Consider the following 26,995-nt stretch of genomic DNA (forward strand, 5'->3'; position numbering starts at 1 on the left):
ACCAGACACCCAGAAAAGGAAAAGTCCATGACCCAGAAATGGACATATGGGAAATGACCCAGAAAAGCAAAGCATCCATGTACCAAGAGAAACAACAATAAGAAGAGAGAATTTCCTGAACTGCCAACCTAGCAAGGTCATTGGTTCTGTGACCAGAGCAGAGTGGAGTACAAATGAACAAACCACAGGACCTCTGCAGACTCTATAAACTCTGCTTCCAGAATATAATTTCAAAGAGGCAGTAAGTCCTGGGAAGAAGGCAGGGAATAGGGCTGCATACAGTAATACACTCAGGAAACATTGACCTACTCCACACAGGTTTCAGAGTCTGACATTTGTACCGCATTTGCTTGAGTTTGTGATGACATAAAAGGATTTTTTCATAGCACTGATCAAATTTTTGTATATATAGATACCACAAATAATTGCTTGTGTTCATATAGGTGTATGCTGAGATAATCTCTGTAGTTTGTAATTCCTCTGAGGGAAAGGAAGGAAGGAAAGAAGAGGACATCTGGACCAGTTCTGCAAGAAAATTTATGTAATGGATTGATTACAGGAAGATAAGCATATGTTTCTTTCAAAGCCACCTGGAACTGAAGCACATTGTTTACCACATGTGCGCTGTTCATTATGTGATCTATAGATAAAGCTAGGTGTCCAACAGTTACTACTTTTTTTTAAATCAAGAATAAAGGGAAAATAAATCTCCAGTTAAATGAGAAAGTGCAGTGGAATGAGTACTGGAAGCAGAAGAGGAAACTGCCTGCACAAACTAAAAATTTTCAGTCCTCTTGAGAGAACTGTGCTAGAACAGTTCAAGGTTACAACTGGACTGCTGGGTAGTGCCCAAGACAGATTTACTGGATGGCCTCTCCATGCTGCCAGGCAGTAACTTATGGGCCAGGTAGTCCCTAAAGCTGTACCAGCTGCTGGAATGATTCTGATCTTAGGTGTTTTTCCTTTCTTTGAGAGCTTGTTGACATTTTTTGCCTCACTGTTTCACAGCAGATATTTCTACAGATTGTAGTAAGGTGCACCTAAGCTCCTCTATTTTGCTATGTGCTGTGCAGTGCTAGTAGGTAGAGAGAAGCAAGTAGCTGGGGAAGGAAGCTGGGTAGGGACTGCTGAGACAGCGGCAGCATCACACTGCCACGGCTGGGGTGAAGCTGGCCAGTATCTTATGTAGTGCAGACAGCAGCTCAGATCTGTCTTGTTCTATTCATATAAGTCATTCTCTGCATCACACATGAAACAGGATAGATTTAACACAGAGAAAAGGCTTGTCAGTGATAAGATTGTCTTGTACGTAATTAGGATGCAAAATTAATTGAGCAATAATTCAGTGTGCTCTAAGCATACTTCAGTTCTGATGAAATCGTAAAACTTGCCTGAATCTGAACATGTTACGTCAAAAAGTTAACAGAACTACATGGCCTGCAGACAATGATCCAGAAAAATACATTGATAGAGGCCTCAAAAGACCCATGTATGAAAGGCTTTTTTGTTGTTGTTAATAATCTTTATGCAAGAAGAGACTTAGAGAAAGCCAGTGACAGTCATCCATGGTCTGCTGATGCCTCCATAAATCCTAATGACCAAAGCTGGTTGAAAACAGTCTATAGCATAATGCTATAGATATGGTACAAGGAGGCATAAGATGTGTCTGATACAAGTTAAGCACAGTACAAAATAAGTTGCAATATTTATACTCAGCAAATAATAATCACAAATACCTTAATAAAACCATTCTTCTATGCAAGGAGTTGAACAATGACTAAGAATATGTTCATGTGTCTTCTGGTAAAGTTGAGGTGACATAAAAGTTGCCACCCTCTAGGTGACAGCTTCACTCATACAAGTTGTTTTCTTGCATCACCATCTGGACAGAAGGTAAAGAGACTACAGAAATAGTGGTTGAAGGGACCTCTGAAGGTGTCTAGTTCAACCTCCCACTAGGAATTAGTGCTGTTGTCTACATGAGACTGAGAAACCTTCCATGATGGAGACTCTAAAATTTCTTTCAGTAACTTGTGCCCAGTGCTGTTATACTCACCTTATAAAACAATTTCACTTGTCTGAGTTTCTCAGGCTACAACCTCTGTCCATTCTCTCTGCCTTTTTCCTACCATCTTTTACTACCAGGGGTTTGCATCCACTCTTTTTGTAACTCTCCTACAAATAATTGAAGTCTACAGTTAGACCATCTCCCCTTAAGTCTACTCTGAGCCACCCAGGACCACAACATTTCCCCATAGATAATGTGCCCTGGACCCTCACCTCTCTTCACTTTAGCCCTGTTCAGAACATTGTCTATTTTCAGAGGCTGCACTGCTCTCTCTGCTAGGGCTGGTTTCTCTTATAATCAGGAAGCTAACAACAAATTGACTTCTGAATCCTAGTTCCTAAACCTGCTAGATGCAGTAGATCCACTTTTTTTACAGTGTTTCCTAAATCAAATATTTTTTTCCTCCCATCTACATCATAATGAAATAGAAGTAGTAGTTTTGTGAGGTGCAGAACGAATGAGCCATGTTCCCCTATGGATTTCTATTCCTGAAACATTGAGTTCTCCCTGAAGCTTTTCATCCAGATGAGTAATTACATGTAATTTTTTTCGTATGTGATGTCCCCAGAGTTTAATACACGCACAGTGCACCATTTTCCTGAATCAGGATATTTATAGGGTCCCTCTCCTCTAACTGGCTACCTACTACCTGCAGGAACTTTATTTGCTGTGAAATTTATCAAATCTAATTAAAATAGACCAACATATTTCAACATTACTTCTCAGGAACGTAAGGACACATGAAGTTTAACACGTGCACAACTCATAAGAACATATGCTTTCTTCCTTTAGGAAACCAGTCTCAAAAGGATGTTTTCATGCTTTTAATGCAAGCTGATCCAGACTTCTGTAGCAGGTCCTGCCCTGAAGGGTTCTGCTCTTGACATCCCAGAGAGGAGAGAAACAATCTGGAATACCAGAGTAATTTTTGTCCAGCAGGCACAAGCCCCATCTGGTTCCTGCAATTATATCAGCCCCCGTTAGAAGAAGCTGACTATGCACAGAGACTGAACTTAATCAGCTAAATGCTTATCTCTCCAAGGTAGTAAGTCTCTGGAGTACAGCAGGGACCTGATTTTTATTCAAAGCTAGGGCTTGTATTCAGATAGGCGTCATGGAAAGTATGACTTCCACTGGATCGGGGTAAAGGAGAGAGAGGATAAAGTCTGGAAAAGCCTGTAGTAGCTTTCCCTCTTTTCAGAATAGAGGTGTTTATTCCTGTGAATGAGGAAGTGAAAGCTTTAACCTTGTGGAGACACGTCCTGTCTTGTTTTTTTCCCAAGTTGGTAGAGATTATTCTGTCTCTGACCTTTTCCTGTAGGGCTGTTGAATGTCCTCTTCCACAAAATCCCAGTGTGTAGTGGACTCTCCCCTAAGCTTCTCTGTGTAGCCTGACCCTTTTTGTCCATGTAATCATACATCTCAGTACTAGGGTTGTGCCCTACACCATCACTTAATGCTGATTTTCTTAATTCAAGGGCTCAGTGCTGCTGCCACCTGCCCACAATACAGTTTTCTAATCTGTTTCATGATCTCAAAGCTCTTCCAAAGCATAGGTCAGGACAATTAGCCCTTGGAAGTTCAGAAGCAAGACCAGTTTATAACAAAATATGGGGAAACTGAAATAGAGGTAATGTGAGGTGGTATTTACCACCACTTATGTGTAGAAGTGTTGCTTAGGGACCTGGTTTAGTGGTGGACTCAACTGTCCACTACAGCCAAGGTTTAGATCTAGGTTATAGTTTTATGTTTGGACTTGATCATCTTAGAGATATTTTCCAACCTAAATGATTTTATGAATCTATGAGGCACAGTGAAACACTCTCCAAATATTCTTGTTGAACTATGTATAGAGAATGAAAAGTGAGTCAACCTAGAAGACATACAATCTCTTTCTCCTCTGATGTTGGGAAGTCAGTATTTTACATTAACTTTTATCTTCCTTGCAGGTGAATTTAAAATACTCATTCTGTATTTACTGAGGAAGGCCAGAATAATCAATAAAGGCCTTGGCTTTCTAGAGGTGATCATCTCACCAATCATTCCTCCTCTGTTCTGCACTAAAGGCTTAGATAAGAAAGGTTTGTTTTTGTTTTCCTTCTCCTTAACGGATAGGTTTCTTAATTAGGGTGGGGGAAAAATGACTGCAATTTTGCTGTGGCAAATTAAAACCAAAATGAGGTAGCAAAGAGCAGGATCTGGAGGGGAGGGAGGCAATCAGAGACAGCTATTGATTTGGAAATGATGGAGTAGCCAAAAGAGAGTGCACAGCCTGGAACAGAGACTCATCTTTCAAATCACTGTTCTTGCTGAAAACAATCAGTCGAGGCAGAGGTGTTGGTTGATGCTAAAGCTTTGGAGTTAGATTTGTTTCCAGACAATTTAAATTTTGGAAAAACTCACTGGTTCATTATGGGATAACTTCTAGACAAATTTTGAGATTACGGGAACTAGGAGTCATGGAATGGAGCTGAAAAAAGTAAACATGAGCAGAACATCAGGACATTTTTAGCAGCAATGGTAAGAAAAAAGTTTGGAAATAGTTTTTTCCAAAGGCAAAATGTCACTGCTCACCATGGCCTGGGCATGCAGAGAAATGGAAAAAAAAAACCCATACTCTGAATATGAGACAAGCACTAAAATCTAACACACCCTCACTACCAAGTGTTGAGTAGCATGTCCCATCTTTTCTATAACAGAGAGAACTGATTTGGCATCATCTTATCTGGTCCCAGTGGCTGAGACCAAGCTTAGGTACAGCTTTTTCCCACTCCAGTCAGCACATGTTCATTTTCACTGGCCTTTTCCCCCTTGGCTTTTCAGACAACCTTCCTCTAAGATTAGAGTGAGATGTTAGCCTGACCTTTCATCAAAAATAAGCAGCACCTGGAAAGGCTGTCAGAGAACTGCACCAATCTTGTGATGACTGGTTTGAGTTTGTCAGCTTGTTCTCATTGCTATGATGAAACCTGACTTGGGAGAGTTGCTGATTGTCAGGTATCTATGACAGGTCAGGAAGATTTTAGCCACACTACTGCAAATAATCTGCAGCTGTTCTAAACCCTGCTGAATGCTGCACACAAATAAGCCTCTTCTCAGTCCACCTAGCTGAAAACACACCTCAGGCCCTTTTAAAACAAGGCTTTTGTTCTATCTTGTGGGAGAACCGTCTTCTATTCTTCACAATGACATTGCTCCATCAAATCCTCATCACAAGGCTGGTGAAAAATTGGCATCTCTTTTGCTTTTGGCATAGCATGTATCTTAGCATATCTTCTAGGAAGATCTGCTCCATGATCTTCCCAGGCATAAAGGTGAGCCTCACTAGTTCTCTAGTCCCCAGACCTGACCTGTCAAATATGAATGTAGGGATATGATTGCCTCCAAGCCCTTCCTGGCCCAACACTGTAATTATGCTCCAGGAGAGATCTGAGTTTGGCATGTTGTTTTGATGGTTCAGCATTTACCTGAGCTGAAAGTGGAACCAATCTGCAGACAGGTCCTGGCTTGCATAGGAGCCTTAAGCACCAAAGCAAGTCTTGTATAGTCTTATTACTATCACTGTCAAATTCACTAGCACTTCTTCCCTTCTCCTAGATCAAAATTATAAGGAAGAAATTAAAGGAAAGGTAGATGCCAGGTGAGCAAGCATAAAGAAGTGAAGATACAGTATGCTCTTTCTGTCCCTCTGGCCTACTCAACCCCGCCAGCAGCTGCAAGCATCACTGCACACCATCCTGGAACAGCAGAGGGGCTCAGTGCTGAAGGCTGCAATCTTTGGCTCCACAGATGTTTAATACTTCCTTTCTCTGAATTTCACATTAGAAATGCTTTTTTTCACATGGCATAAAACCTACTGAGAAACCATGGTCCCATCTGGAGAGTGACTGTGCAAATACTTTCCATTAATATTATTTTCTGCAGCAGAAAAGTGTAAGAGAAAGAAACATTAGTCACATACATGCTTAATTGAGATCTAATAGCCAAGGTCAGTGCTCAGCCCACAATAGATAGCAGAAGCCTCCTGTGATATATTTTTGTGGTGAGAGGTTCATAGCACACAGACTGATCTATTATTGGGTTTCAGTATGAAAAATTTAGCTATCTCCTGGAATATGCTCAAATCTATTTTGCATCATTTCCTTGGTTTTTCATTTAAAAATATCTTTCCAATGAGACCTCATGACCATGCAAATTAGCAAGTCTGTGCTGTGTGGAAAGATTGCTGAACAGCCACTGAAGTGCAGTTATTTGTTCTTTTGCTCTTTTGCCAGCCCTCTGCAAGATGACAATACCTGTTTGTCAGTGTCTAGAATGCTTTTCTGTGATTTAAACAAAAACTCTTACAGGGAAAATATGTACTCAAGGGAGGCTGCTGCAATGAGTATATCAGTGAGGAGAAGCTCTAGACCTTTGCTTTGAGCTGTGTTCTGCATGTCTGCAAAATACCAGTGCAACAGAAGGGACAAAATTACCTACTTGCTGGTCTACAGCATCTCCCTGATTTCCTGTGGTGCTTCAGCCTACAGGACCAGCATGACCATCTACCTGGTTTCTTCTATCCAGCTTTTTCACATGGGTCTGTGCAGGATGCATCAGTGTTGCTCCTCAAACATTTTTAGTCCACAGAGCCTTTCCTCCTTCAAGTTTTCCTCACAGACCACAAAGTAACCCTCTCCCCAAACCTCTGAGAACACAAGAGAAATATTATTTCTAATAGTCTCACAGACCCCTTAAAACTAGAGAACTGATGAAAGAAATAAGGCTTCTGAAGCTGAAAGGAGTAATGTCTCTGAAGATGAGATACAGAAGTCTTTGAGGAACACACCTTAACACCTGTGTACCTGAAATATGGAGCTGTACTTCCTTTTCCTGGAAAACAGCATAGAACATGATTTGATCCAACTAAGTAAGAACAGAGAACACATTCCATGTGGGCACTAAAAGCAAGTGTGAATACACTAGGTGCAAAAAGGCTTTATGTTCTGGTGCACATTTTTGTCTGTCCTTGGAATCTTGCCGTACCTATTGCTGGTGAGCTCCAAGCTCCTGGTGGCATCAGGACTGGAGTTGTTCACTGTGATGCTTCCTGGAGCACCTCTTGCAGCATGGGTGTGATGTCCTCCAACACAGCTCTCTGCAGGCATGCAGTTTGTGCCTCAGCTGGCTCAGACCTCGCTGCTTCTGAGGACCCTGAGTGGACACAGTGCAAGAACCATACTGTGTCACAGTGCTGTGAATCACAGCCCTTTTTCCTATGCACTGCAGTAGTGACCAGTGTATGAGGTACCCAGACAGTGGCCCCTTCTACTGAAAGATGAGTGTGCAGAAACCACTCCAGATCCTGGTGTTTACCATTCTCCCAGTCTGGAGACGGGGCAGCATGGTTCTCACCCTTTCCCAAAAGAGGGAGAGAGAGTTTGGGGGTTTTAGAGCAATGCACAAATATTATTGCCTGGAAGCCTGGCATCTGTCAGGGAGTGGAGTGCAGTCGCCATGGTAATTCTTCACCTCGTTTAACTGCCAAGTGATCTCGTGTGGTTATTTGTAGCCATTCCCACATAGCAACCCCCTGCCTGCGGCCCACGGCTACACAACACAAGCCCTGCTGGGCAACACCGCTGCCCGTAGATAATACACAACATGAATGCGCTGAGCAATTCACACTCCTTCAGCTTTCTCCCCTCATGTCACCTGAGCCTGTAGATAATCATCTAGTCCCTGCTCCAACAACTATAGGCCCCTCTACTGCATCGGCATAAGATGGTCTGGGAGCACAAGATCAGCACATGCTCAGCCAGGCATCAAAAGATGCACCCACTGTCTCCCCCAGCCTTGCCACCACACAGCTCTTGTACAGTACAATTCTTAGATGCATTTTGTTTTCATGCTGTGGCATGAACAAGGAATAAATTCGGCTGCTCTGTCCCATTCATTTTCCTCTCTTTCTGCCTCTTAAAAAAAAAAAAAAAAAACCGGTCCCAAGGTCCCAGAGAAACAGATCTATGAGGAGAAGCCTTAATGCCTCCCTGCAGATCCAACTTATGGGAAGCTGGTGATCCAGTCATTTGGTGCTCCTGACTGGACCCTGCTGCTTACATTCCTTGGCAAGTAACTACAGGAAACCAGTACTCTTTCTCAAAGTACCCTGTAGGTCCCTGCAGGATCTCCAGAAGGCAAGCAGAAACTCCTCAGCCATGCACACGACAGCTCCAGCTAACAGGGTCCATGGGAATCAGCAGGCACAGACCTGGTGAAGCCTCAAGTTCCCATTTTACATGGTGTAAGTGTCCTTTTCTACCCTGTGCAGTGATGAGTTTTAGCAAGTATGTAGCAAAGGCATACAGTCAGGGATGGCTTGTGAATGAGGGTAACAGTCACCTGAGTCTGACAGGGCTGCTAACAACCAACACCCACTTGTTACTGCTACACAGCTTGTGTGCTCCATTCATGTGGCCTACAAAATGCCATTAGAAGAGCTTCAGGCAAAACATCTCCCTTAGAGAGCTAGCAGGGTTGCCTGCCCATGTCCTTTTGGACCTTTATTCCTCTTTGTAAATCTTTCAAGCTTGCTGACTTCAGTTCTCTTTCTCCTGAGGTCCCCTACTGTTCCTAAAATGTCACCATCCTCGAGCTTGAATGCCCTAATCTGAGCATGATCCAGCTAACACAACCAGACATCTGTATATGTGTGAGGAGAAAACTGAAATGAGATTTCCCCACCTGACTGCCCATCATCTCTGGACAAGATATTTCCAGTTTTCTCAGGCCTTCTCAGGGTTGCATATCTTATCCTGCCCTTTCTCCAGGAAGTGACAATTCACTTTCCCACTCTTGCTCCTCTCTCACCCCATCCCCATCACCACTACCTGTACACCTGGCTGTGGCTGAGCTCCCGTGCCTCTGACGGCACTGGCCTGTTTTCAGCCGTGCAGAGGAGGTGGGACCCAGGCAGATCCACGGTGCCTGCAGAGCCCACAGCCAACACAGAGAAAGCACAGAGAAAGCACCTAATGCCTGAGCACACACTTCCCTCTTTTGGCCATGCCCGATACAGCAACCACGCAGGCCTGCAGCATCTTCACTGGAGATGTGATTTTCCCATGAATATTTATGAATTTCCTATGAATTTATACCTATGAAACATTTCCCATAGTTTCCTCTTACACTTGTTGTACACAGACATGTCTCCCCTGCAGTCGAGGCTCAAGCAGAGAGTGAACTTTACAGTCCTGTCTGGCTGCTGCTGAGCAACACACACTGTGAGCAGTGTAAGTGGGAAAGACAGTGCTCAGCCCTGCCTGCAGCATCACACTCTCTCTTTCGGAAGGCCAAGTATTAATCCACGGTCTTGGGCTAGATTTCTCCTCTTGGTAGTGCACAGCCTCTAACACTTTTCATCTCCTCAGGTTAAGTATGGCTTTTACTACCTTTGACTTTGAAGGGAAAGTTTTTAACTACCTAGTTATGGGTAGTTAAGGACTGTTATATTTCTCCCTGTTTCACTGTATGGCAAAGTCTCTCTCTATCTCTCCTATCTATAATAAAATGCTTGCCAAAAGGAGAGACAGCAGCCTTCTGTTTTCCTGTATTGACCTTTTTCTCTGAACTGAACATCAGGTTCTTTCTGTGCTCCCATCACCCCTAATACCAGATTTTGTAATTCAAAAGCAGTTTGGTGCACAGGTTGGGTAGTTTCCCCTTGTATCTAATCTATGGTCACCTTCCTCCAGTTACCAAGTCAGTTCAGTTCACAAGCCAAAGAAAATTTTCCATGGGATAATTTGCTGTTGGATGAGAGTTCTGACTCTCTCTGCAAGTAGAAAGTTGAGCACTAGAAAAAAAAAAAAAAAAAAAAAAAAAAAAAAAAAAGCGCTCCTTTAGCCATGTCTTTTGACAACGTGCTCATCTTCTTCCTTCACTCATTTTTTCTAAAGAGAGGTAGAAAAATAAGAACCTGTGAAACTGTGCTTGGTACTGGAAAGATGGCAAATTGCACCTTCCTTCCTACCAAAGTTTGGTCGCTGCTCAGGTACTAGAGCACTGTCCTCACTGTCTCTCTTCTCTACAGTATGCTGCCTTCTCATATGCCACTTTTGTAATAGCATCAGTACAGGATGAAATTAAACCATCAACAAAGACATTTTCAAGGGAACACCACTTCTAGTTCTGTTGATCTCACAGGAAAAGGTGAATAAGGAAGAACCTGTCCAGTCTCCTGCAGTACTAACAGCACTGTCAGAAGCAGCAGCAGTTATGTTTCCCTTGAGGTCAGCCATAGCAGCTTGATCATGCTCTGCTGGGCTCTGGGCCCTTTACCAGAGTTTTTCAGAGCCCTCCACAGCCACTGATAAAGTGAGACCACATCTGCTCTGAACCTGTTTGCCAGGGTTCTGATTGAAAGAGGGTAACTTCTATAGTCCCAATAGGTAGGTGCAAATCCTCAAAAGTATTTAAGCACCTAGAAAGTAGCTAGAAATTAAAATACCATGGGCCTTGAGGTCCTAATGAGGATGTAGTTATATTGGTATTCAGTGTTTTTGCTGATATAGCTGATGGTGCTCGGTAAAGTTCTGCTCAAAAAAGAGCCTCATTCTGCTGATATAAGCTGCCTGCACACAAGGAGGGCTTCACTGCTGCAACTCTGCTGCTACAGCGATATCACACGTATTTACATGTAAATTAGGGCTTTGTTTATACAGCACAGATGCAGCCTTTCACTTCATCCTGGATGGGGAGGGAGGGAGGGCGGGGAGAGTAATGGTCTCACTACTCTCATTTTATGGACTAAGAAAGCAAGGCACAAACAAAATGAACTCACTAGTTCAGTATCACCCCACATGGGTGTCAAAAAAGGCAGAGATCCTGATCATAGTTTACAACCATGGGACTGTTTTACTGTAGGGAGGGGAAGACGAGTGAGTCATCACTTGGCTCATAGGAGCCTCGTCGTTATATGAGGTCAAATTCCCGATGTGTTTGTGTTTGAGTTTGAGATCGAGGCGTTAGGAATGAATGCACCAGGGAGCCCTGAACACTGGGCATGGAAGCCTGTTTGGATGCACTGTCAGAAACCAACCTCTAGACCTAAAGTTTCTAGTTTGCTGCTCCTCCCCTCACCATCCTGAGTGGCAACAGGCATGAGTGACAAAGAATGTTTGTGGAGGATGGACATGAAAGCCGAAGCAGCATGGGTTATTAACTACACACATAAGAACCAAACATGAGATCAGAAGCTACAGAGATTACCTTGCTTCCTACTGGTGCCCCAAGTAAATACACACTGACTGCACCTCCATTCTGCCAGTACTCCTGTATCTTGACATCAGACCCTGTCAGGCCTTATTTCCATTTACAAAAGGCAACAAAAGCCAAGAATGATGAAATAATTGATCTCATTTCAACCATTCATTCCCAAACTGCTTCTGCATTCCCAAAAGCTGAAATGCTGCTGTACTAAACTGTGTATCTGACATAGATACAAGGTAAATTGTATGGCAGGACCAAATTTTTTTTTTTTTTTTCCCCCGCTGGCAAGGTTAACTTGTATCAGCTTCTCTCTGTGGCAAGTTCCTGGAGCTACAGCCTTTGTTGGCCCAACAGCACCAGTAAGTAAAAAACCAGAAACCCACACAGTTCTGGGATGATGGCATAAACAAAGACCCAAAATTCAGGCTCCAGAAAAAGCAGGTGGTGTCATGAGTTAGTGTCATACGAAAGGGGGAGATTTCCTCAACCCTTAATGTGGGGAGATTTATCTGACCCAAGTGTTTGATTTGTCTGTCAACACCCCAGGGAAGCCCAGATCCTTGTGCCTGACCAGTCTGTCAGAGTCCTGTTATGGGGACCCTTCACTGAGTAGTCCTGCTGGATCATAGGGTAGTCAGGGACACACACCAACAGCATAAAGGAGACCCCCTCAGTGGATCTTCCTCTTTATTTGAGTACATTACCCACTGCTGGTGACTTCCAAGGCTCATGAAGGACTCACACAGTTTATGGAATAACACTTTATTAATATAAAACTCTGATAGGCTAAGGTTTGACGAGCGCTGGTGACAGTATCTGACTGCAAAAACATATTCAATGCAAAGACAAACCCTAATCCCCAATAAAATGCTCAGCATGCATAGAGTTTGAGCCTTACCCAATAGGTGTCTCCTCAGGGGAGAAAAGTTCCCAAGGCTGTTTGTTGAAGAGCAGGAGCTGATTAGATAGCTTGAGTTCCTGAGAGCAGACAATTTTTCTGATAAGCTCAAGAGGAGCTGAGCCCAGGTGCTGTTCATCAAGGCTGAGGCCTGACAAACATTTCTTACATTGTAGTGCATCCAGAGGTGGGGAGGAAGGGGGCATTCACCATCACGCCTTTTTTCAGATCATACCAAAGAGCTGTTTTTCTCTAGGCTTTAGTCAGGGCTGACCAAGATTGTCCTAGCTTTGTTTGGAGCCTCCTATGCTTTATCTGTTTTTACTTACGTTCCCTGTCCCCAAGACTTCTGTACAAAACAGTACTTAGAAGGTCATATCTGTTCCCATCTCACCCTCCTCAGTTCAATTTTCTGGATATTTGGCACTCCTTTGGGCAGTGACTTGTGCAGTGTTTTGGAATGGAGATGGCTGTTTCTCACAAATGACAACCCAAATGTATCTTTTATTTGAAAGCTTGATAGCAAAACAACCAGAATTGCAGGCAGGATAGAAAATTACTATGGCTAAAGCCAACTCTCTTGTGACCCTACAAACTGCAGTCCTAAGTGAGACCCTTTGAGCTCTCCAGGCCAGCAGTGGGCTGTGGCCAGAAATCTCCCTCTGACTGGGATGTCTCTCAGAGCTCACAAACTTTCAAGTCTGATACCCAATTGCTCCTTCCAGAACTTGCCCTTCTGCCATCTCCAAAATTCATAACTCACCTCTGTGATCATGCCCAGTGTTCAGGGCTCCCTGGTGCATTCATTCCTAATGCCTCAATCTCAAACCCAAACAGAAACATCTCAGGAATTTGACCTCACATAACGATGAGGCTCCTATGAGCAAAGTGATGACTCACTTGTCTTCCCCCCTCTACAGCAAAAAACCAGTCCCGTGGCTGTAAACTGTCATCAGGATCTCTGCCTTTTTTGACACCCATGTTAGGTGATACTGATATTGTTCAGTTGGCAGAGTAAAGCAGTTTGCCCTGCCAGTTCACTGGAATAGAATCCTTGAGACTTAAAATGAAATTTAAAACTGGAATTTGCTCTTCAGATTTCACTTGGCTTCTCTATTTTGCAACTGCCTAGTCCAGAGGCACAAGCTGCAGCCACCTGTGTGGACAGGTGTTGTGCAGTGCAGAGAGCCATATCAGAATTGCCTGCAAGTGTGATTCCAGGAGCTCCATGGGATGTGTATCGTGCTGCCTGTGGCAGTAGCTGTGCCCTGGGATAGCATCCCCATGCTGCGACTTGCCTCTATGGGTATCCTGGACTCCTCTGCCACTGCAGCCTGTGTGAGCCTGGCCTTCTGTGTCCCCTGCAGTGTCCTGGAAGGGACCAGATGCCCCTAAAACACCAGGCTACGCTGGCCACATGCTCAGGGCAGGGTGAGGTCCCTCTGTGCAGGGGAGCACTGCAGCTGCTGTGTGGGACTGTGCAGTCCTGCATTAGCTAATCAGTAGGCCCCTTAATGTTATTCAGATTTCCTAAACCAAAACTGAAAACCATCACAATCTAAGGGTTCACGTTAGTTGGGTTCAAGGACAGATGAAGTGACCAGTCTGTAGGTACCTACATGTGAAAAGGGTTTGTGCTTTAATAGATAACAGAGCAGTGAGATGCTGTGCCTGGCAGGTGAAGTAGGGCATTAGCAGGTGAAACTCCTCCCCGTGCAGGTGGGCAGGCAGGGAGTGGAGGGTGCTGCCCTACATATGCCTTGTGAATGCAGACTGATGGACCATCTGCACCCCTCAGCAAAAACTAATCAGTATAACTCAATCTGTTCTGTTCAAAGGAGAGGAGGCTGGAGGAAAATGCCAACTAAGTCAACTAAGGCAACAGGAGAAAAAAAACTTCAGAAAGTCAACAGTCCCCTAATACACTTCTCTTTGTTGCTCGTTTTTTAAATTGTAAGTTTCTTCATAGATTACTTCAACTCTGCAAAAGCCCTTCCCTGCTCATCCAGAAATAAATGACCTGTGCCTCTTCCCCACCAGTGCTCCTCACTGCACCTACAGTGAAGCCAGTCCACTTGCACAAGCACTCAAGTGCTAAGCAGGGGTGTTTGCTGCTTTGATCCCAAAGTCCTTCCTATAACACCAGTCTCCCCCACAGTCCTAACCTGCAAAGACAAGAGCTGGGACATGGCCCAGCCCATCTTGGCTGGTGGCTCTGTCTCACTGCAAGTCAAAACCAGGTAAAGAAAGCTGGCTGCTGAGGCAGTGCATACCCACTTCAGCGGCAGTGCACATACGGGCGTGGCCACAGACAGCAAGAAAAGGAACAAGGTCAAACACCCAGCTTGCATTTGTTACCACTGAGGCTGTGTTTGTACCCCTCACACAAAAAGCCCTCTTGTCCAAAGGGGACATGGAGACATGAAGCAGACTGGACATGCACTGCTGCCTACAAATAGACTGAAACAAGGCTGTGAAGCACTCCTGTCTTCCCGAGGGAAGAAAAATGACTGTCATTCACAGAAGCTAATTCGCTTGTTAGGTACTGCATGTTCATACCAAATTTGCAAAAAGATCCATGACAAGGGCTCCAAGATGTGACTACAGTACATAAAAATGACTACCAATAGTAGCAAATCAGAGAGAAAAGAATGAGACCATTCTCTCAAATTCGTATGCTTGGACCTAGTAACTTTTTTTTTTCTTCCCTGTTGCTAAGTGTAAAGAAAAATCACAGCCCCTCCCTCTAAATTACACTGGAGAAATCAAAGGTCGCCCTCTTCCATCCTTTCAGTGTGTGATTAAACATGTCAGGCTATTTCCTTTTTGCCAATTACCACTCCTGCAGCTCGGGAACCGCTCCCTACCCCGTCACCAGGACACATACAGGTGTTTAATAGTGCACAAACACAATCACACCACTGTGGTTTCCTCTGGCCTTGTCCACACGATGCTTGGTCACTCAAACTGTATTGAGGCTGGTAACACCCACTCCTGAACTAAATACAGCATTTAGTTCACCTGCTTTTTGAACGAAGTACATCTGTCCCCACCCTGTCAGAAAACACGTTTGTCCATAAAGCTGTTATGGTGTGAACAGAACCGTGGGCAGAGACAGGAGCCGGGCAGCTCCAGCTGTGGGGGGACAGCTCAGCAGGGCCCCAGGTCACGCCGCTCTTCAGCCCAAGTGTAAACCCTGCTGGAATTAGGCTCTGCCCGAGGCTGGTTTGCGGGTTCCCTACAAGCGCCTTCGATGTCCTGGGGGACCCCAAGACAAGTCACATCTCTTCCGCGCTGCTGGCAAAGCCCTTACAGTAACTACATCTGCTCTCCTACAGGCTTTCCGGAGCTCTCACCCGGCTCTGAGGGATGATTTCATTCGGACACAGCGCAAGGCGTCCTGGCAGAGCCCTCCAGCTCTCGGAGGAACCGCTTGGTTCGTCAGCGCCCTCAACACGCAACAGCGAGGGCCTGCCCGCTGCCCGCCCGCACCCCGGCTTCTGCCCGCTCCGGCCCCCAGCGTGCCCGAGCCACGGGGGCTGGTTTCCCGGTCACCGACCCGCGCCGCGCCGGGCCCGTCCCCAGAGCGTGCGGGAACGCGCCCAGAGCCGCTCCGGGCCCTCACGGGGCAGGGCAGCTCCCGCAGCACCCCCGACACCACCAGCGCCCTGCCCCACACGCCCCTGCCCTGCCCTGCCCACCCATTGGCTGCCGCCTCCGCCCCGCCCCGCTTCTCCCTCCGCCATTGGACGGACGCTGCTTCTCGCTCGCGCCCCTCCTTCGGCCTCGCGCTGTGATTGGCTAGCTATTCCTCTCTCCCTTCGCTCCCCGTCCCATCTCTGCTAAATGATTGGGCAATGCTCACCCTCTGTCTCCGCCTCCTAACGGGCGTCGCGCTTTGCGATTGGGCGAGCCCCTCCCATGGCCTCGCTCCCCTCCCGGCCGGGTGTCGCGCGGGCTCTCCCCGGCCCCGGCCGCCCGCCTCGCGCGCGCGCCGGCGCGTCGGGGCGGGGCCGTCCCCTCGCGTGACGCCCGCGCCGGCCATTGGCGGAGTGCGGGGCGCGCTTCCGGTGCGGCGCGGCCCGGGCGGGCGGGGGCGGCGGAGGGAGCGGGCGCGGCGGGGCCGGCGCGATGGAGCGGCCCGAGCGGCCCCGCGCCAACGGCTGCGGCGGCGCCCACGGCGCGCTCCGCAACGGCTTCGTGCGCGGCCCGCCCGGAGCACAGGTGAGCGCGGGAAGGGGCCCCGGAGGGCACCGCGTGTGGCCGTGAGGGATGTCGGCAGAACCCGGGTGGTTTGCGCCGTCGGCCCTCGCCCGGAGAGGGAGAGAGGGAGGCAGCGCCCGGGGCGTGCTCGCTCACCGCACTGGTGGCGGCGTGGGGAATGACTGTCCCTGGAGTCAGGGCTGTAACTTTACTGCAGGGCTCTTACTGGTGGCAGAGCTCTGTACTTACACCTCGCTATGGCATAGTAGTTCTGTGGGTTGGAAGAAAAGCTTTTAGCAGTTCTTCACCGCTGTTCGGTTGTTAGAGGAGCGGCGCCGGGGCTGTGGGCACGAGTAGCCTTGAGCAGGAACTTCCTTCTAGAGCGGAGTCGGAGGTGGATGCGGCACTTCCCATCCGGCTGCATTAACACCCTCTGGTGCCAGAGTGTGTTTGAGCTTGCAGACTTCACTTGTGTCTTTGCAAAACACTCAAGTTTTGTGTTAGAGTGACAACTTAAAGATTGTCACGGAGTCAGCCTCAGGAGAAGGCATTGGGTTGTGTTTCCTTGAACACCTCAAGCTGCTTGAGAAAAGCCTTCCTCTGTCATCATCTTTCCTGCTGCTTCTGTTTTTCAGTCCTGCTGTCCCTTCTATTATTTCAGTGTAGGCTTGTGCACTCACTGTGTGAACTGGGTTGAGAACTGATGCAGAGTAAAATGAAACTTTTTTTCCCCTGAGTTATATTTCAGTGAGGATAATTACTGTATTTCTTTGACTGGATGGATGCTCATAGTTTTGCCCTGGCCCTTGGGAGAAATAGCACAATACTGGAAGTGAACGAATGGAGGGAGGTACAGCACCTTCATTTGGCAGCAGTGTCAGCTTGTAGTGGTCCGAGGAGCCATGGCTTCGGTAGTCTTGCCTTTCAAACACCAGACAGGTTCAGGGGTCACTGGAGAAGTGGTCAAGAGAAATCTTACCAGAAATCCAGTGTGTAGCGGCACTGTCAGAGGATATGAGAAGAGTGTAGGAAAGTTTGATTTCTTTCTGGCAGCTGCTTGCTGGTCAAACAGAGATTTATAATTAGGAATATTACATTCTTTTCTCCATAATTTTATGTGGGGTAACTTTTTGCTAACTTTTCAAAGTGAGGGTCTGAATGTTAGAACTGGACTGGATGAAGCAACTGTTTAGGGAAACGGATTATGTTCAGCTTTCTCAGAGAGCATCAGTGGTGGTAAGGTGCCAAAAGATGTGTTTGCTGATACATTACAGATTTGACTACTTAATTAGTCTTTTACCTTTTCAGGTTTGTTTTTTGGGCCTTTCTACAGAAGAAGGGAAACATGTGCATGCTCACTTTGTGTTGAATATAATTGTCTGTGTCTGCATATACTTTGTACATGCCACATACAGCACTTGAGAATCTGCAACTGTAAGCAAGTACCAAAAAGTAGGCAGCTTACACAAAAGAATGTGATTGTTACTTAGTAGGAAAAAAAACCAAAGAAAAAACTGAGGATGAGTAGCAGAACTTTTTCAAGAAAGCCTTTCATGGGTTTTGTGTGAGAAATAAGAGGCAAAACGAGATGTAGCTAAAATGATGGGAAGAGGAGGGGCAAGGAAAACTGTCAGTTTAAAGAAATGTTGCAGTCACTGACAATTTATCTGGAAAACTATTGGAGTTTCTGAGGGGAGAGCTTCGAGACAGGGTAGTGCATTACCATCCCCTCCAGTAGGGCTTGATAGTGCAGGAAAGCTCTACCTATTTTTAACTGTGAGAAATAAAGTCCTCCTCTTCTATGTAGGATGATTCTGCTCAAATTATCTTTTTTTGCGGGTTTTTTTCATTCTTGATTTGTTTGTTTATGTTGTTTTGGAGGTTTTTATCCTAAAAAAAATAAATCTTTAATTCAAATGTTTTCTTATGATACTCCCTCCACTAAGGGTGGTAGTTGACATAGAGTGCATTCTTTTTTGTTACTCCAGCATGAGCAGAAGTGAGTGAAATTGTTCGCTTAATTTTCAAAGGGGGTGTACTTGTCTCTTTCTGAACTGCTAAACGTCTTTGGTAAGAGGAGAGGGAAACTTGCTGCCTGCTAAAACTGTGCAGCAACAGACTTTGGCTACCTTGGAGATTAATGAAATATCATCAGTGACTACAAAAGTGACCATTTGAAGTTAGGGTTCCAGCACAGTAAAAACATTCTGCTGAAATACTAAAATAAATGACAGCTCTTGGCTTTCCTGAGATGTCTCGTGTTCAAATTACCTGGCTCCTGCTTGAAGTTAATCTGTTTAGGGATTTTTGCATTGACTGAATTTCAATCTCATTATGAACACCTTAATTTAAAGAGGTTGAAGAATCGTATAGAAACTAAAAATTGTGGAATGCTGGAGAAAAATTACTTTTTTTGTGACTGTGTACAGTTAAGGGAGTTCGTGCTTAGAAAGAACAGTAATTTATGGATGGACTTAAAATTGATTTAGAACTCTGGTGTAATGCTGAACTATGTAGGATAAAAGCCTGACGTCTCAAAGGGTATTGTCATGATGTGAGGAATTAAACATAGATAGGTGAGAGAGAGCAAATTTTAGTAAAAGAGATGTGAAGTTACCTCTTCAAGTTGTGCATGAGTCTGCTTTTTATGCCGTTCTGCTCTTTTGGGGAGAGCATTGAGTTCAATATAAAAATGATGTGTAGGAGCTATCAAGACACTTGTGGGAATAATAAGTGGGGGGAAATTGCTTTTTCTTTCTGCAATGCAATTTTAAACTGGAATGTATTTCTCTATTGGAATGTTTTGCAAATGACTAATGGTTTTCCAGTGCTGCATCTGAAAAGATTTTTCCTCCTTAGAATAGGGAGATTGGAACATCTTTAATGGGAGAAGATGTGCTTATTTTCCAAGATAATTTGATTCCACCTATTATTGTGAACAAATTCTTACTAATGTGCTTTTTTTTCAGTCCTTAATTGAGCTTCTCACATTAGAATGGTTCACTTGTGCTTCTAGAAGTTAAAGAAGTAGTAGTCTCAGCCTAAAAAAATAAAATTGGACTATAGGTTTTAGATATCAAGTTCTTAATTTCTGTTGTGTGCAGTATCTCCAAGTCAGTTAGATAGGAGCTGGAATTATATATGCAAATTTTAATTTCCCTGATGTTTCTAGAAGATTTTCAAACGCCATCCCATAGCAACTTCCAGATAACATACATGCCTTTGTAAACAAGGTCTTGTACTGCATCATCAGGAAAACAAGGAATAGTTTGGTTGAGGAAAGTGGGAGGACTGTGGGATTTGCATTCCTTTAAGACTGTCACAAGTCCTGAATTTTAACAGGTATTAAAATGGCCAGCATAGGTATTTCTTTCCTGGAAGCTTTGGTGTGGACATACAGGAAACAGTTTGTGTAGTCTTGTGATTTGTGCTTACTCTTCTTAAATAGAACAAACTTCTTATAGGTTCTTCTTGTGGGATGCTTTAGGATGCTGGGGAATGGTGGCTTCATCCTGATTTTTAAAGTGCTTTTGCTGGAAGTCACATTAGTAGTGTAGTTTCTTTCAGAGAGCACTCTGAAGATTGACTGCAGTAGATGCTGCAAGTTCTTCCTGCTACAAGTGATTAGCAGTGATATGAATCTTGTTTCAGATGAAAGTTAGGATAAGATAAACATATTAAATAACTACCCTATCCACTGGTATAAAAAGGAATTGGAGTACAGAATTGTGAGGGGTTTTTCATATCTCTGTGCAAATTTAAAATTGAAGTATTTCTGACAGAAAAAAATGATCCTGAGAATCTAAATCTCATTAACTTCTTCATGAAGAAGTGGTTGTTCCCCCTTACTCAGCATTTGGGAGACTGCATCTTGCAAATGGTGTCCAGTTTTGAGTTCCCAGAAAGATGGCATAACCACATCAATCTGTGAATCCAGTGGAGGGTCCCCAAGGAATGAAGAGGCTGTGAGAGCTGGGTTTGCTCAGCCTTAGAAAGAGAGAAGGCTTAACTAGCTGGCTGCAGGATATAGAGAAACTGGGGCCAGACTCTTGGAAGTGTGTGGTAATACTATGAGAGGCAGCATCATTTGGGCGAGTGGGAAATTTTGATGGCACATAAGGAAAATAATTTTTCCTGCAAGGGTGGTAAAATACTGGGAGAAGTTGCCCAAACAGGTTGTGGAATTTCCATCCATGGAGGAGTTCAAGAAGTTCAAGACTGTTGGATGTGGCCCTTGGTAACCTGTTGTAATTAGCCCTGCTTTGAGCTGGGGCTTGGACAAGATGGCCCCTGGAGGACCCTCCTCACCTTGGTTATTCTGTGGTTACAGAGATGAGCTCATGGGCTGCAGGAGAGGTTGTCTTGGTTTAAACATTAGCCCTGAACCCCTGTAAAAATGTGCACCTTAGGGCTCATAGCATGTACTCTGAGGAAAGAAATTACTACTTTCTGACTCTTGCCTGCTTTTATGATTGACTGTATTTATTGTGTCAGTAACGTAAAACTGAAATGAGAAGAAAGTTGTCTGATCTAAAAAAGACTGCAGCCTTGTTCAGGTATTTTAATTAACAAAACTCTTTTACTTTTGAAAAAGTGTACCTGTGCACAACAATCTTTTTCTACTACCAAATTCAGTTATAAAAGACTGTAAGCCTTTGTGGAAGGAATAGCTACTCAACATTTTCCCTGGCTAAATGAATATTTGAGGACATCATATTAAATTAGTAGGTGTAGTGCCAGTGTTGTACTTGTTGAGAATGTGTGTGTCTGTGCTGGGATAAAAACAAACGCCCATGGTAGCTGCTGCTGTGATGGGCTTCTCTTAGATTTGTGTATGTACTACTGAGAAATTAGTTTGGGTGAAGTGTTAAAATATATTGGTTATGTTTGGACTGCCAATTCAAATTTAGCTGGTGATAAACCTTAAATACTCTAAGAAATTATTATAAATACATACGAGTTAATATTTTTTTACTATATCTACTTGAGTGATATGTTGTATTTTTCTGTCTTAATTGTACAATAAAACCAATATTTTTTCTAAATTTCATGTTTTCAATTTGTTCAGGAGACAAAGGCTTTATCTGAGTTATCTGTTGACTTCAGTTTCTCTACGTGGAACGTAAAACATTGACCCATCTTCAGTGAGGTTTCCAATTTCTTGTTTTGCCATCGTTAGGAAATGAATCCTAGAAAAAGAAGTGTTTTTAATTCAAAAGTATAGCTTTGAGGAATACTTACAGTTGAGAAAGCAGAAGTTGGAAAGTTTAGGAAGTAATGGGGTTTAATGTCTTTAAAAATGAAAGCAGATTCTAAAATATGTCAGGAAATACTTTCAGAGGTGTCTGAGAGCCTGGACATTAATGTATTAGGGGAGCACTGCAGACCTGTTATGTCTTTGGAAATCTTTATAGTAAATCATATTTAGTATTTTGTATGCCTGAAATCTACTGAATGTAATAGATGAAGTTACATGTAAGGTTTAAGGTATTTTAAGGTAAAGTGTCAGAAAAATAGTACATTTTCAGTAGAATTCAAATTGTCACCTATATGTAGCAACGAAAAAACTCCAAGTTTAATTGCATCCTTTACTTGCTAATGAGGGACGGGGGAACCCAAACAACTTTTAAACATTATGAAGATTTACCCTGTTTTTGTAGATGTGGTAAGTGCATCTTAAACAAGGACTGTCAAATTTATTGTAATTAGTTGCAAATAAAAATATTTGCGAATACTTGTCAGGAAGAACAAATCTTTAATTAGGAATATATTCTTAAAGTCTCTTTCATAAAACAAGTTTATCTCCCGTGGGATTTTTTTTTTTAAAGCTTAAAATATGATTCAAACCAGTTAATTCTAATTTTAGTAGTAAGTAGTTGGTCTTTTTACCCATGCAACAGTCTGAGATTTGAAGTCTAAGCAAAGGAGTGCAAGAAAAAGAGCTAGAGGTGATGGTAAAATTACCACAGAATACCTAACAGTTTAGAGCAGCTGTCTTCATGGAATTCTCACTGCTGTGGTTTCTGTAGTGCTGATTTCCTCAATCCTTTGTAATAAATGTGACCACTTTTGCATACAGAGGCACCATTCATGGATGTGGTCTTTCACAGTGTATTTCTAAAAATAGAAGCTGCAAACCTGTTAGTAAAATTTCTGCAGCATGTGTGGTATGTGGCAATGAGAAGCTACTAAATTTTAATAAGAATTTAGCAAGTTGTGTTCCAGCATAAATGATCTTTTTAATGTGTTTACATACAGTCTGCCAGGTTCATCTGAATTTGTTCTTCCTGTTAGCATGAAATGAAACAACCTCTTTAATAAGTGCTGGACCTTTCTGGGGTAGCAGCAATAAGCAGTTACTGTGTCCTGCTCTTGTACTGTGTGCAGCATGTGTTGCACTTGCAGCATCTTATCTCCCTAAAGTACGTGCCTGCAAGGTGGGTACCCAGACTCCTGTGGTAAATCCTGTGTGTTGTCTACAGTAGCATCTGCAAATATTCCCGTGTTTGGACATGGCTTTTGTCTTCTCACTCACAAAGGATGTAGAGAGCATCCGAAGGAGGGCTACAGAGATGGTGTAAGGATCTAGGAGAAAAGCTTTATGAAGAGACATTGAGGTCACTTGGTCCGTTCAGCCTGGAGGAGGCAGAAGGCACACCTCATTGCAGTTACAACATCCCCATGAGGGGAAGAGGAGGGGCAGGCACTGATCTCTTCAGTCTGGTGGCCAGTGATAGTGCCCAAGGGAAGGGCATGAAGCTGTTCTGGGGCAGGTTTAGGCTGGATATTAGAAAAAGGTTCTTCCACCTTGTGTAGTGGGTGGTCAGGCACCAGAACAGTGTCTTAGGGAAGTGGTCACAGCACCAAACCTGACAGAGTTCAAGTAGCTCTTGAACCACTCCCTCAAATAGATGGTGTGACTCTTGGGGTTGTGCTGTGCAGGGCCCGGAGTTGGACTCAATGGTCCTGTGGGTCCAACTCAGTAGATTCTGTGATTATCATCAGACTCTGATGTGTTTTGCTTAGACCTGTGGAGTCCTGTCTAGCAGTAGCTGTGCTGCTGCTGCTGCTGCTGCTCAGTAACTGCTACAACACTATTTCATGTGATTTGTTTCCCCAAGAGTTTGACCCAACACAGGCATTACCAGTGGCTGGTTCTTCGCTGCCTTCTGCAACCAGCTGAGTTGTGCTTTCTGATTCTCCTGCAGTTGAGTTCCTTAATGTGAGGATGCTCTTCTGCATACATGTACTCTGCACAGTACAGGAAAGAGAGATGCAGGGGACCATACGCCTACTTTTTTTGAGCCGTATGTTTAAGTGAACTCTGACTTTTCTTTGTACTTGGATATGCTGTATATTCTACTTCAAAGGTCACGGCTCACTTTATGATCATAAGGCTTGTTGCAGTCATGAAAGTCTTAATCTTCCAAACCTTTTTTCTCCTCTCGATAAAAGGAAATTAGGCACTGAACTGTAGCCACATTCTTTTCTGGTCTCTGGAACTAAAATTGGTGTTCTTTTGCAGCAGCTTTGGAGCTTGCAGCATGTAAGCCTTCATTTGAGGGCTAATGTGTGGATTTATAAGGCATTCTTAGAAAAACAAATAGGCTTATATTTAATGTGGCTACAAATGTCTCTTTTATAGTCAGATTCTAGAGATTTTTTACAGTCATATGCTTTATGAGGAGTTTGTGGAATTGCATTCAGTCTTTTCTTTAATTATTTGATTCAGCTAGAATAACACAAGCTTCTCAGCTGATGTGGTAGCTGAAGTGCAAATTTAAGGATGTATTAGTACATTGGTGGAAGAGCATTGAGAGGTGAAATTGACTAGAGTATGGGTTAAATCAATATAGGTGTATTCTTAAATCAGCATTTCTTAGTGAAATATTGGCATTGACCATATTGAATAGCTTTTTTAGTTTTAGCATTTGTTACAAGCACAGGCATCTCCAAAGACCTGGAAAAAATTGGTATTTTTTTATTCTGATTTTGTTTGCATAGAGATTTGGGTCTTTTAGTTGTTTTGCTTTAAGTAACTACTTTTTGGAATTTGGTAACCTCAGATCCATTATCTTAGGATGTAACCTTTCATCTCTTCCAGATGAACTTCCAGTTACCTGGGAAAGATATTAGAAGCTTTGTTGTGTTCTCTAGTTATTCAATACTAGGTAATTTGGAAGTAGTCACTACCAGTTTTCTGTCTGCTTATCCACAAATCAGTTGCTGGTAGGCAGGCACAGATGGCAGGTATGTAGTGTGCCTGCTCCTCAACAGCTGCTATTCACAGCCTGATCTGACAATGTGAGGACACAAACTTCGAGTTGTAATTCCCCAGGCTGTAAAACTGAGGTGGTTGGAACTTCGGTGCATGATTATTCTTGTATCTGGATGCAACAAAAATCTATAGTTCTGTGTACAGGAGCCATAGTGATACAGTTAAGCAATCCTGAGAGTAATAGAGAAGAGGTGGCTTTCACGGTTTTTCCTTTGCAGTGTTGGCTCATTGATTCTGCAATTGTCATGGTGCTGCTGCCCCTCCTCTCTCTCCAAAAGCTGCTGCCTCTTGTTTGCTGAGCTCTATCAAATGACTTTGTGGAGCGGTGCTCTAAAGACTATTATGGTCTAATGAATAACCTTCTGCAAAAGATTATATTTTCAACATGGATCAGTTCAGTGTTGAAGGGATGCTGTGCCAGTAATCAGATTTAGTTGCTTTAGTTGTGCAAGCTGGAGGCTGGTGCAGATGGCTCAAAGTGGGAGTGAGCGGGCAGGGGCAGTTTCTTTGGCTAGAGTAGTTAATAAAGAGAACAGTGTCTGAACCTTTGGACTGCATTAAAGTCTTAAAGTGCCAGCACCTGAGCTGCAGTGAGGTAAGCAAGTGTTCCTACACTTGTTTCAAAACCATGGCCATCAATGCATGCAGTATGTTTTTAAAATAGTATTTCAGTATTAAACCTGGCCTCAAAGCACTGCAAGTTAGTTACCTGCATCTGGCTTTAAGGGCTGCCGCTGAAAGAGCTTTCTTTGCTATTTTGTTTCCATGCTTAGACCTATTCTAAAGTCCCCACAATTATGGTGACCAAATCAAGGATATGCTTTGTTTAAAACTGTGTCAGCAGAAGGGAAGAGGTAGAAATGATCATCAGGAGGGAAGGTGCTATTGTGGTTTGGACTCAGTGACTGCATAGCTGTAGCATAATTGTATCCCTAAGAACAGATCCTTGCTTCTGAAAATTTGCTTTCATGATATTAATGTCTGACTTGAAATACAGACTTGCTCCAGAGATGAGCAGGTATCTCTTTCCAAATAATGCAGTGTCTGGTGATGCTAGCAAGTATATGTGCTTTATTGATTCATCAACTGTTGCAGAGGTTAGAACGATTCTACCTTACTTTCCCATATGATGAGTGACATAGATGATAACTGGATTTATTCTGTCTGCTGGCCCATACCCCTCAGGAATCATTTGCTATTGTCTTTTTTTGATGAATTCAGGTTCAATCTCTTTCCTAGGTGTTGAGATTTCTTTGATTAGTACATTTTAAGGAATACATTTCTTATTTTTATATATATTTGATGCTAGACAAAGGAGATTTATGTCTTGTAGAGTGTTCTTTCATTTATAGCTATTCTATTATTGTGCAGCCATTCTATAATTTAGCTATGCAGATAGCAATTTGCATCTAATGGCTAGATTTCTATGTTTTTGTTCATTGACTTATGAGATTTGATCTTTAACTTAAAAATTTGAAAAAGTAGTCTAGTTAAAACAATGATCTTTTCCTCCAGTGTTAGCATTGGGTGAGCACTTGCCTTATAGCTGTGAAGGTTTTCTATAGTAGTTGTAAATATTGCATATTCCAGTAAATGTACTTGAGATAGACCTGCTATATGCACTAGGTAGCTAATAAATCTCTTACCTTCAGATGACACATAAGTAGCAAGATGACTTTTAGTGTAGATTTTATTCAGAAAGCCATGCATTGTTCTGTATGCTGAGACATATGCCGTGTTGAGACTCTGTATACAATGATGTTTTTGTCTGTGGTGTCATGTCCTCCTCATGGATGAGCACGTTGTTTATGTCAGCATCTTTAGGCTAAGAGCTACAGGGACATGTGGATTATAATTGTTTTATTACACTAATATAGGCTTCCAAGTCTAACAATATATTGTTTAGATCAATAAAACTATTAATTTCTATTTTGTTTTTCTCTGTAGTAATCCTGGACCGCATCACTGTTCTGGTATTTGTGCCTTCTTGGTGAAGGCGCTTTTTTCATTTTGGTTTGCCTAGATGTAAGCAATGCTCTGTATGTAGTTTTGCAAACCAAATAGTTTTAATAAGGTGTTAGATTAAACTGCCCTAGTTTTGTTACTGTGACTTGGGTTATATCAGTAACTTGGTAGCTTCGTATAGGGAGGCTGGCAGTATTTATCAGTAATGGCTGAACTCAGCTGGAAGCAGTTTTTGCTCAGTGGTGGGAGATGCAGAGCACATACCTGACCACAGGGTTGAGGACTCTTCTGAAATATCTATCTGCCTTTTCTTCAATTAATACTTCACCTACCT

General features: G+C 43.5%; 1 protein-coding gene across 1 annotated transcript in view; it reads left to right on the forward strand.

Moving 5' to 3' along the window:
- Positions 1 to 16,346: 16,346 nt before the first annotated feature.
- SPTLC2 (serine palmitoyltransferase long chain base subunit 2) overlaps positions 16,347 to 26,995 on the forward strand; it is a gene marked incomplete at its 5' end in the record, with an annotated part of 73,713 nt that continues 63,064 nt past the window's right edge. Inside the window, one exon of the mRNA XM_083864040.1 lies at positions 16,347 to 16,439. Coding sequence (XP_083720166.1) covers positions 16,347 to 16,439 — 93 coding nt within the window. The remainder of the gene's footprint in view (positions 16,440 to 26,995) is intronic.

This window comes from Zosterops lateralis, assembly GCF_965231275.1.
Source record: "Zosterops lateralis genome assembly, chromosome: 6".
In the NCBI taxonomy this organism is placed as follows: domain Eukaryota; kingdom Metazoa; phylum Chordata; class Aves; order Passeriformes; family Zosteropidae; genus Zosterops; species Zosterops lateralis.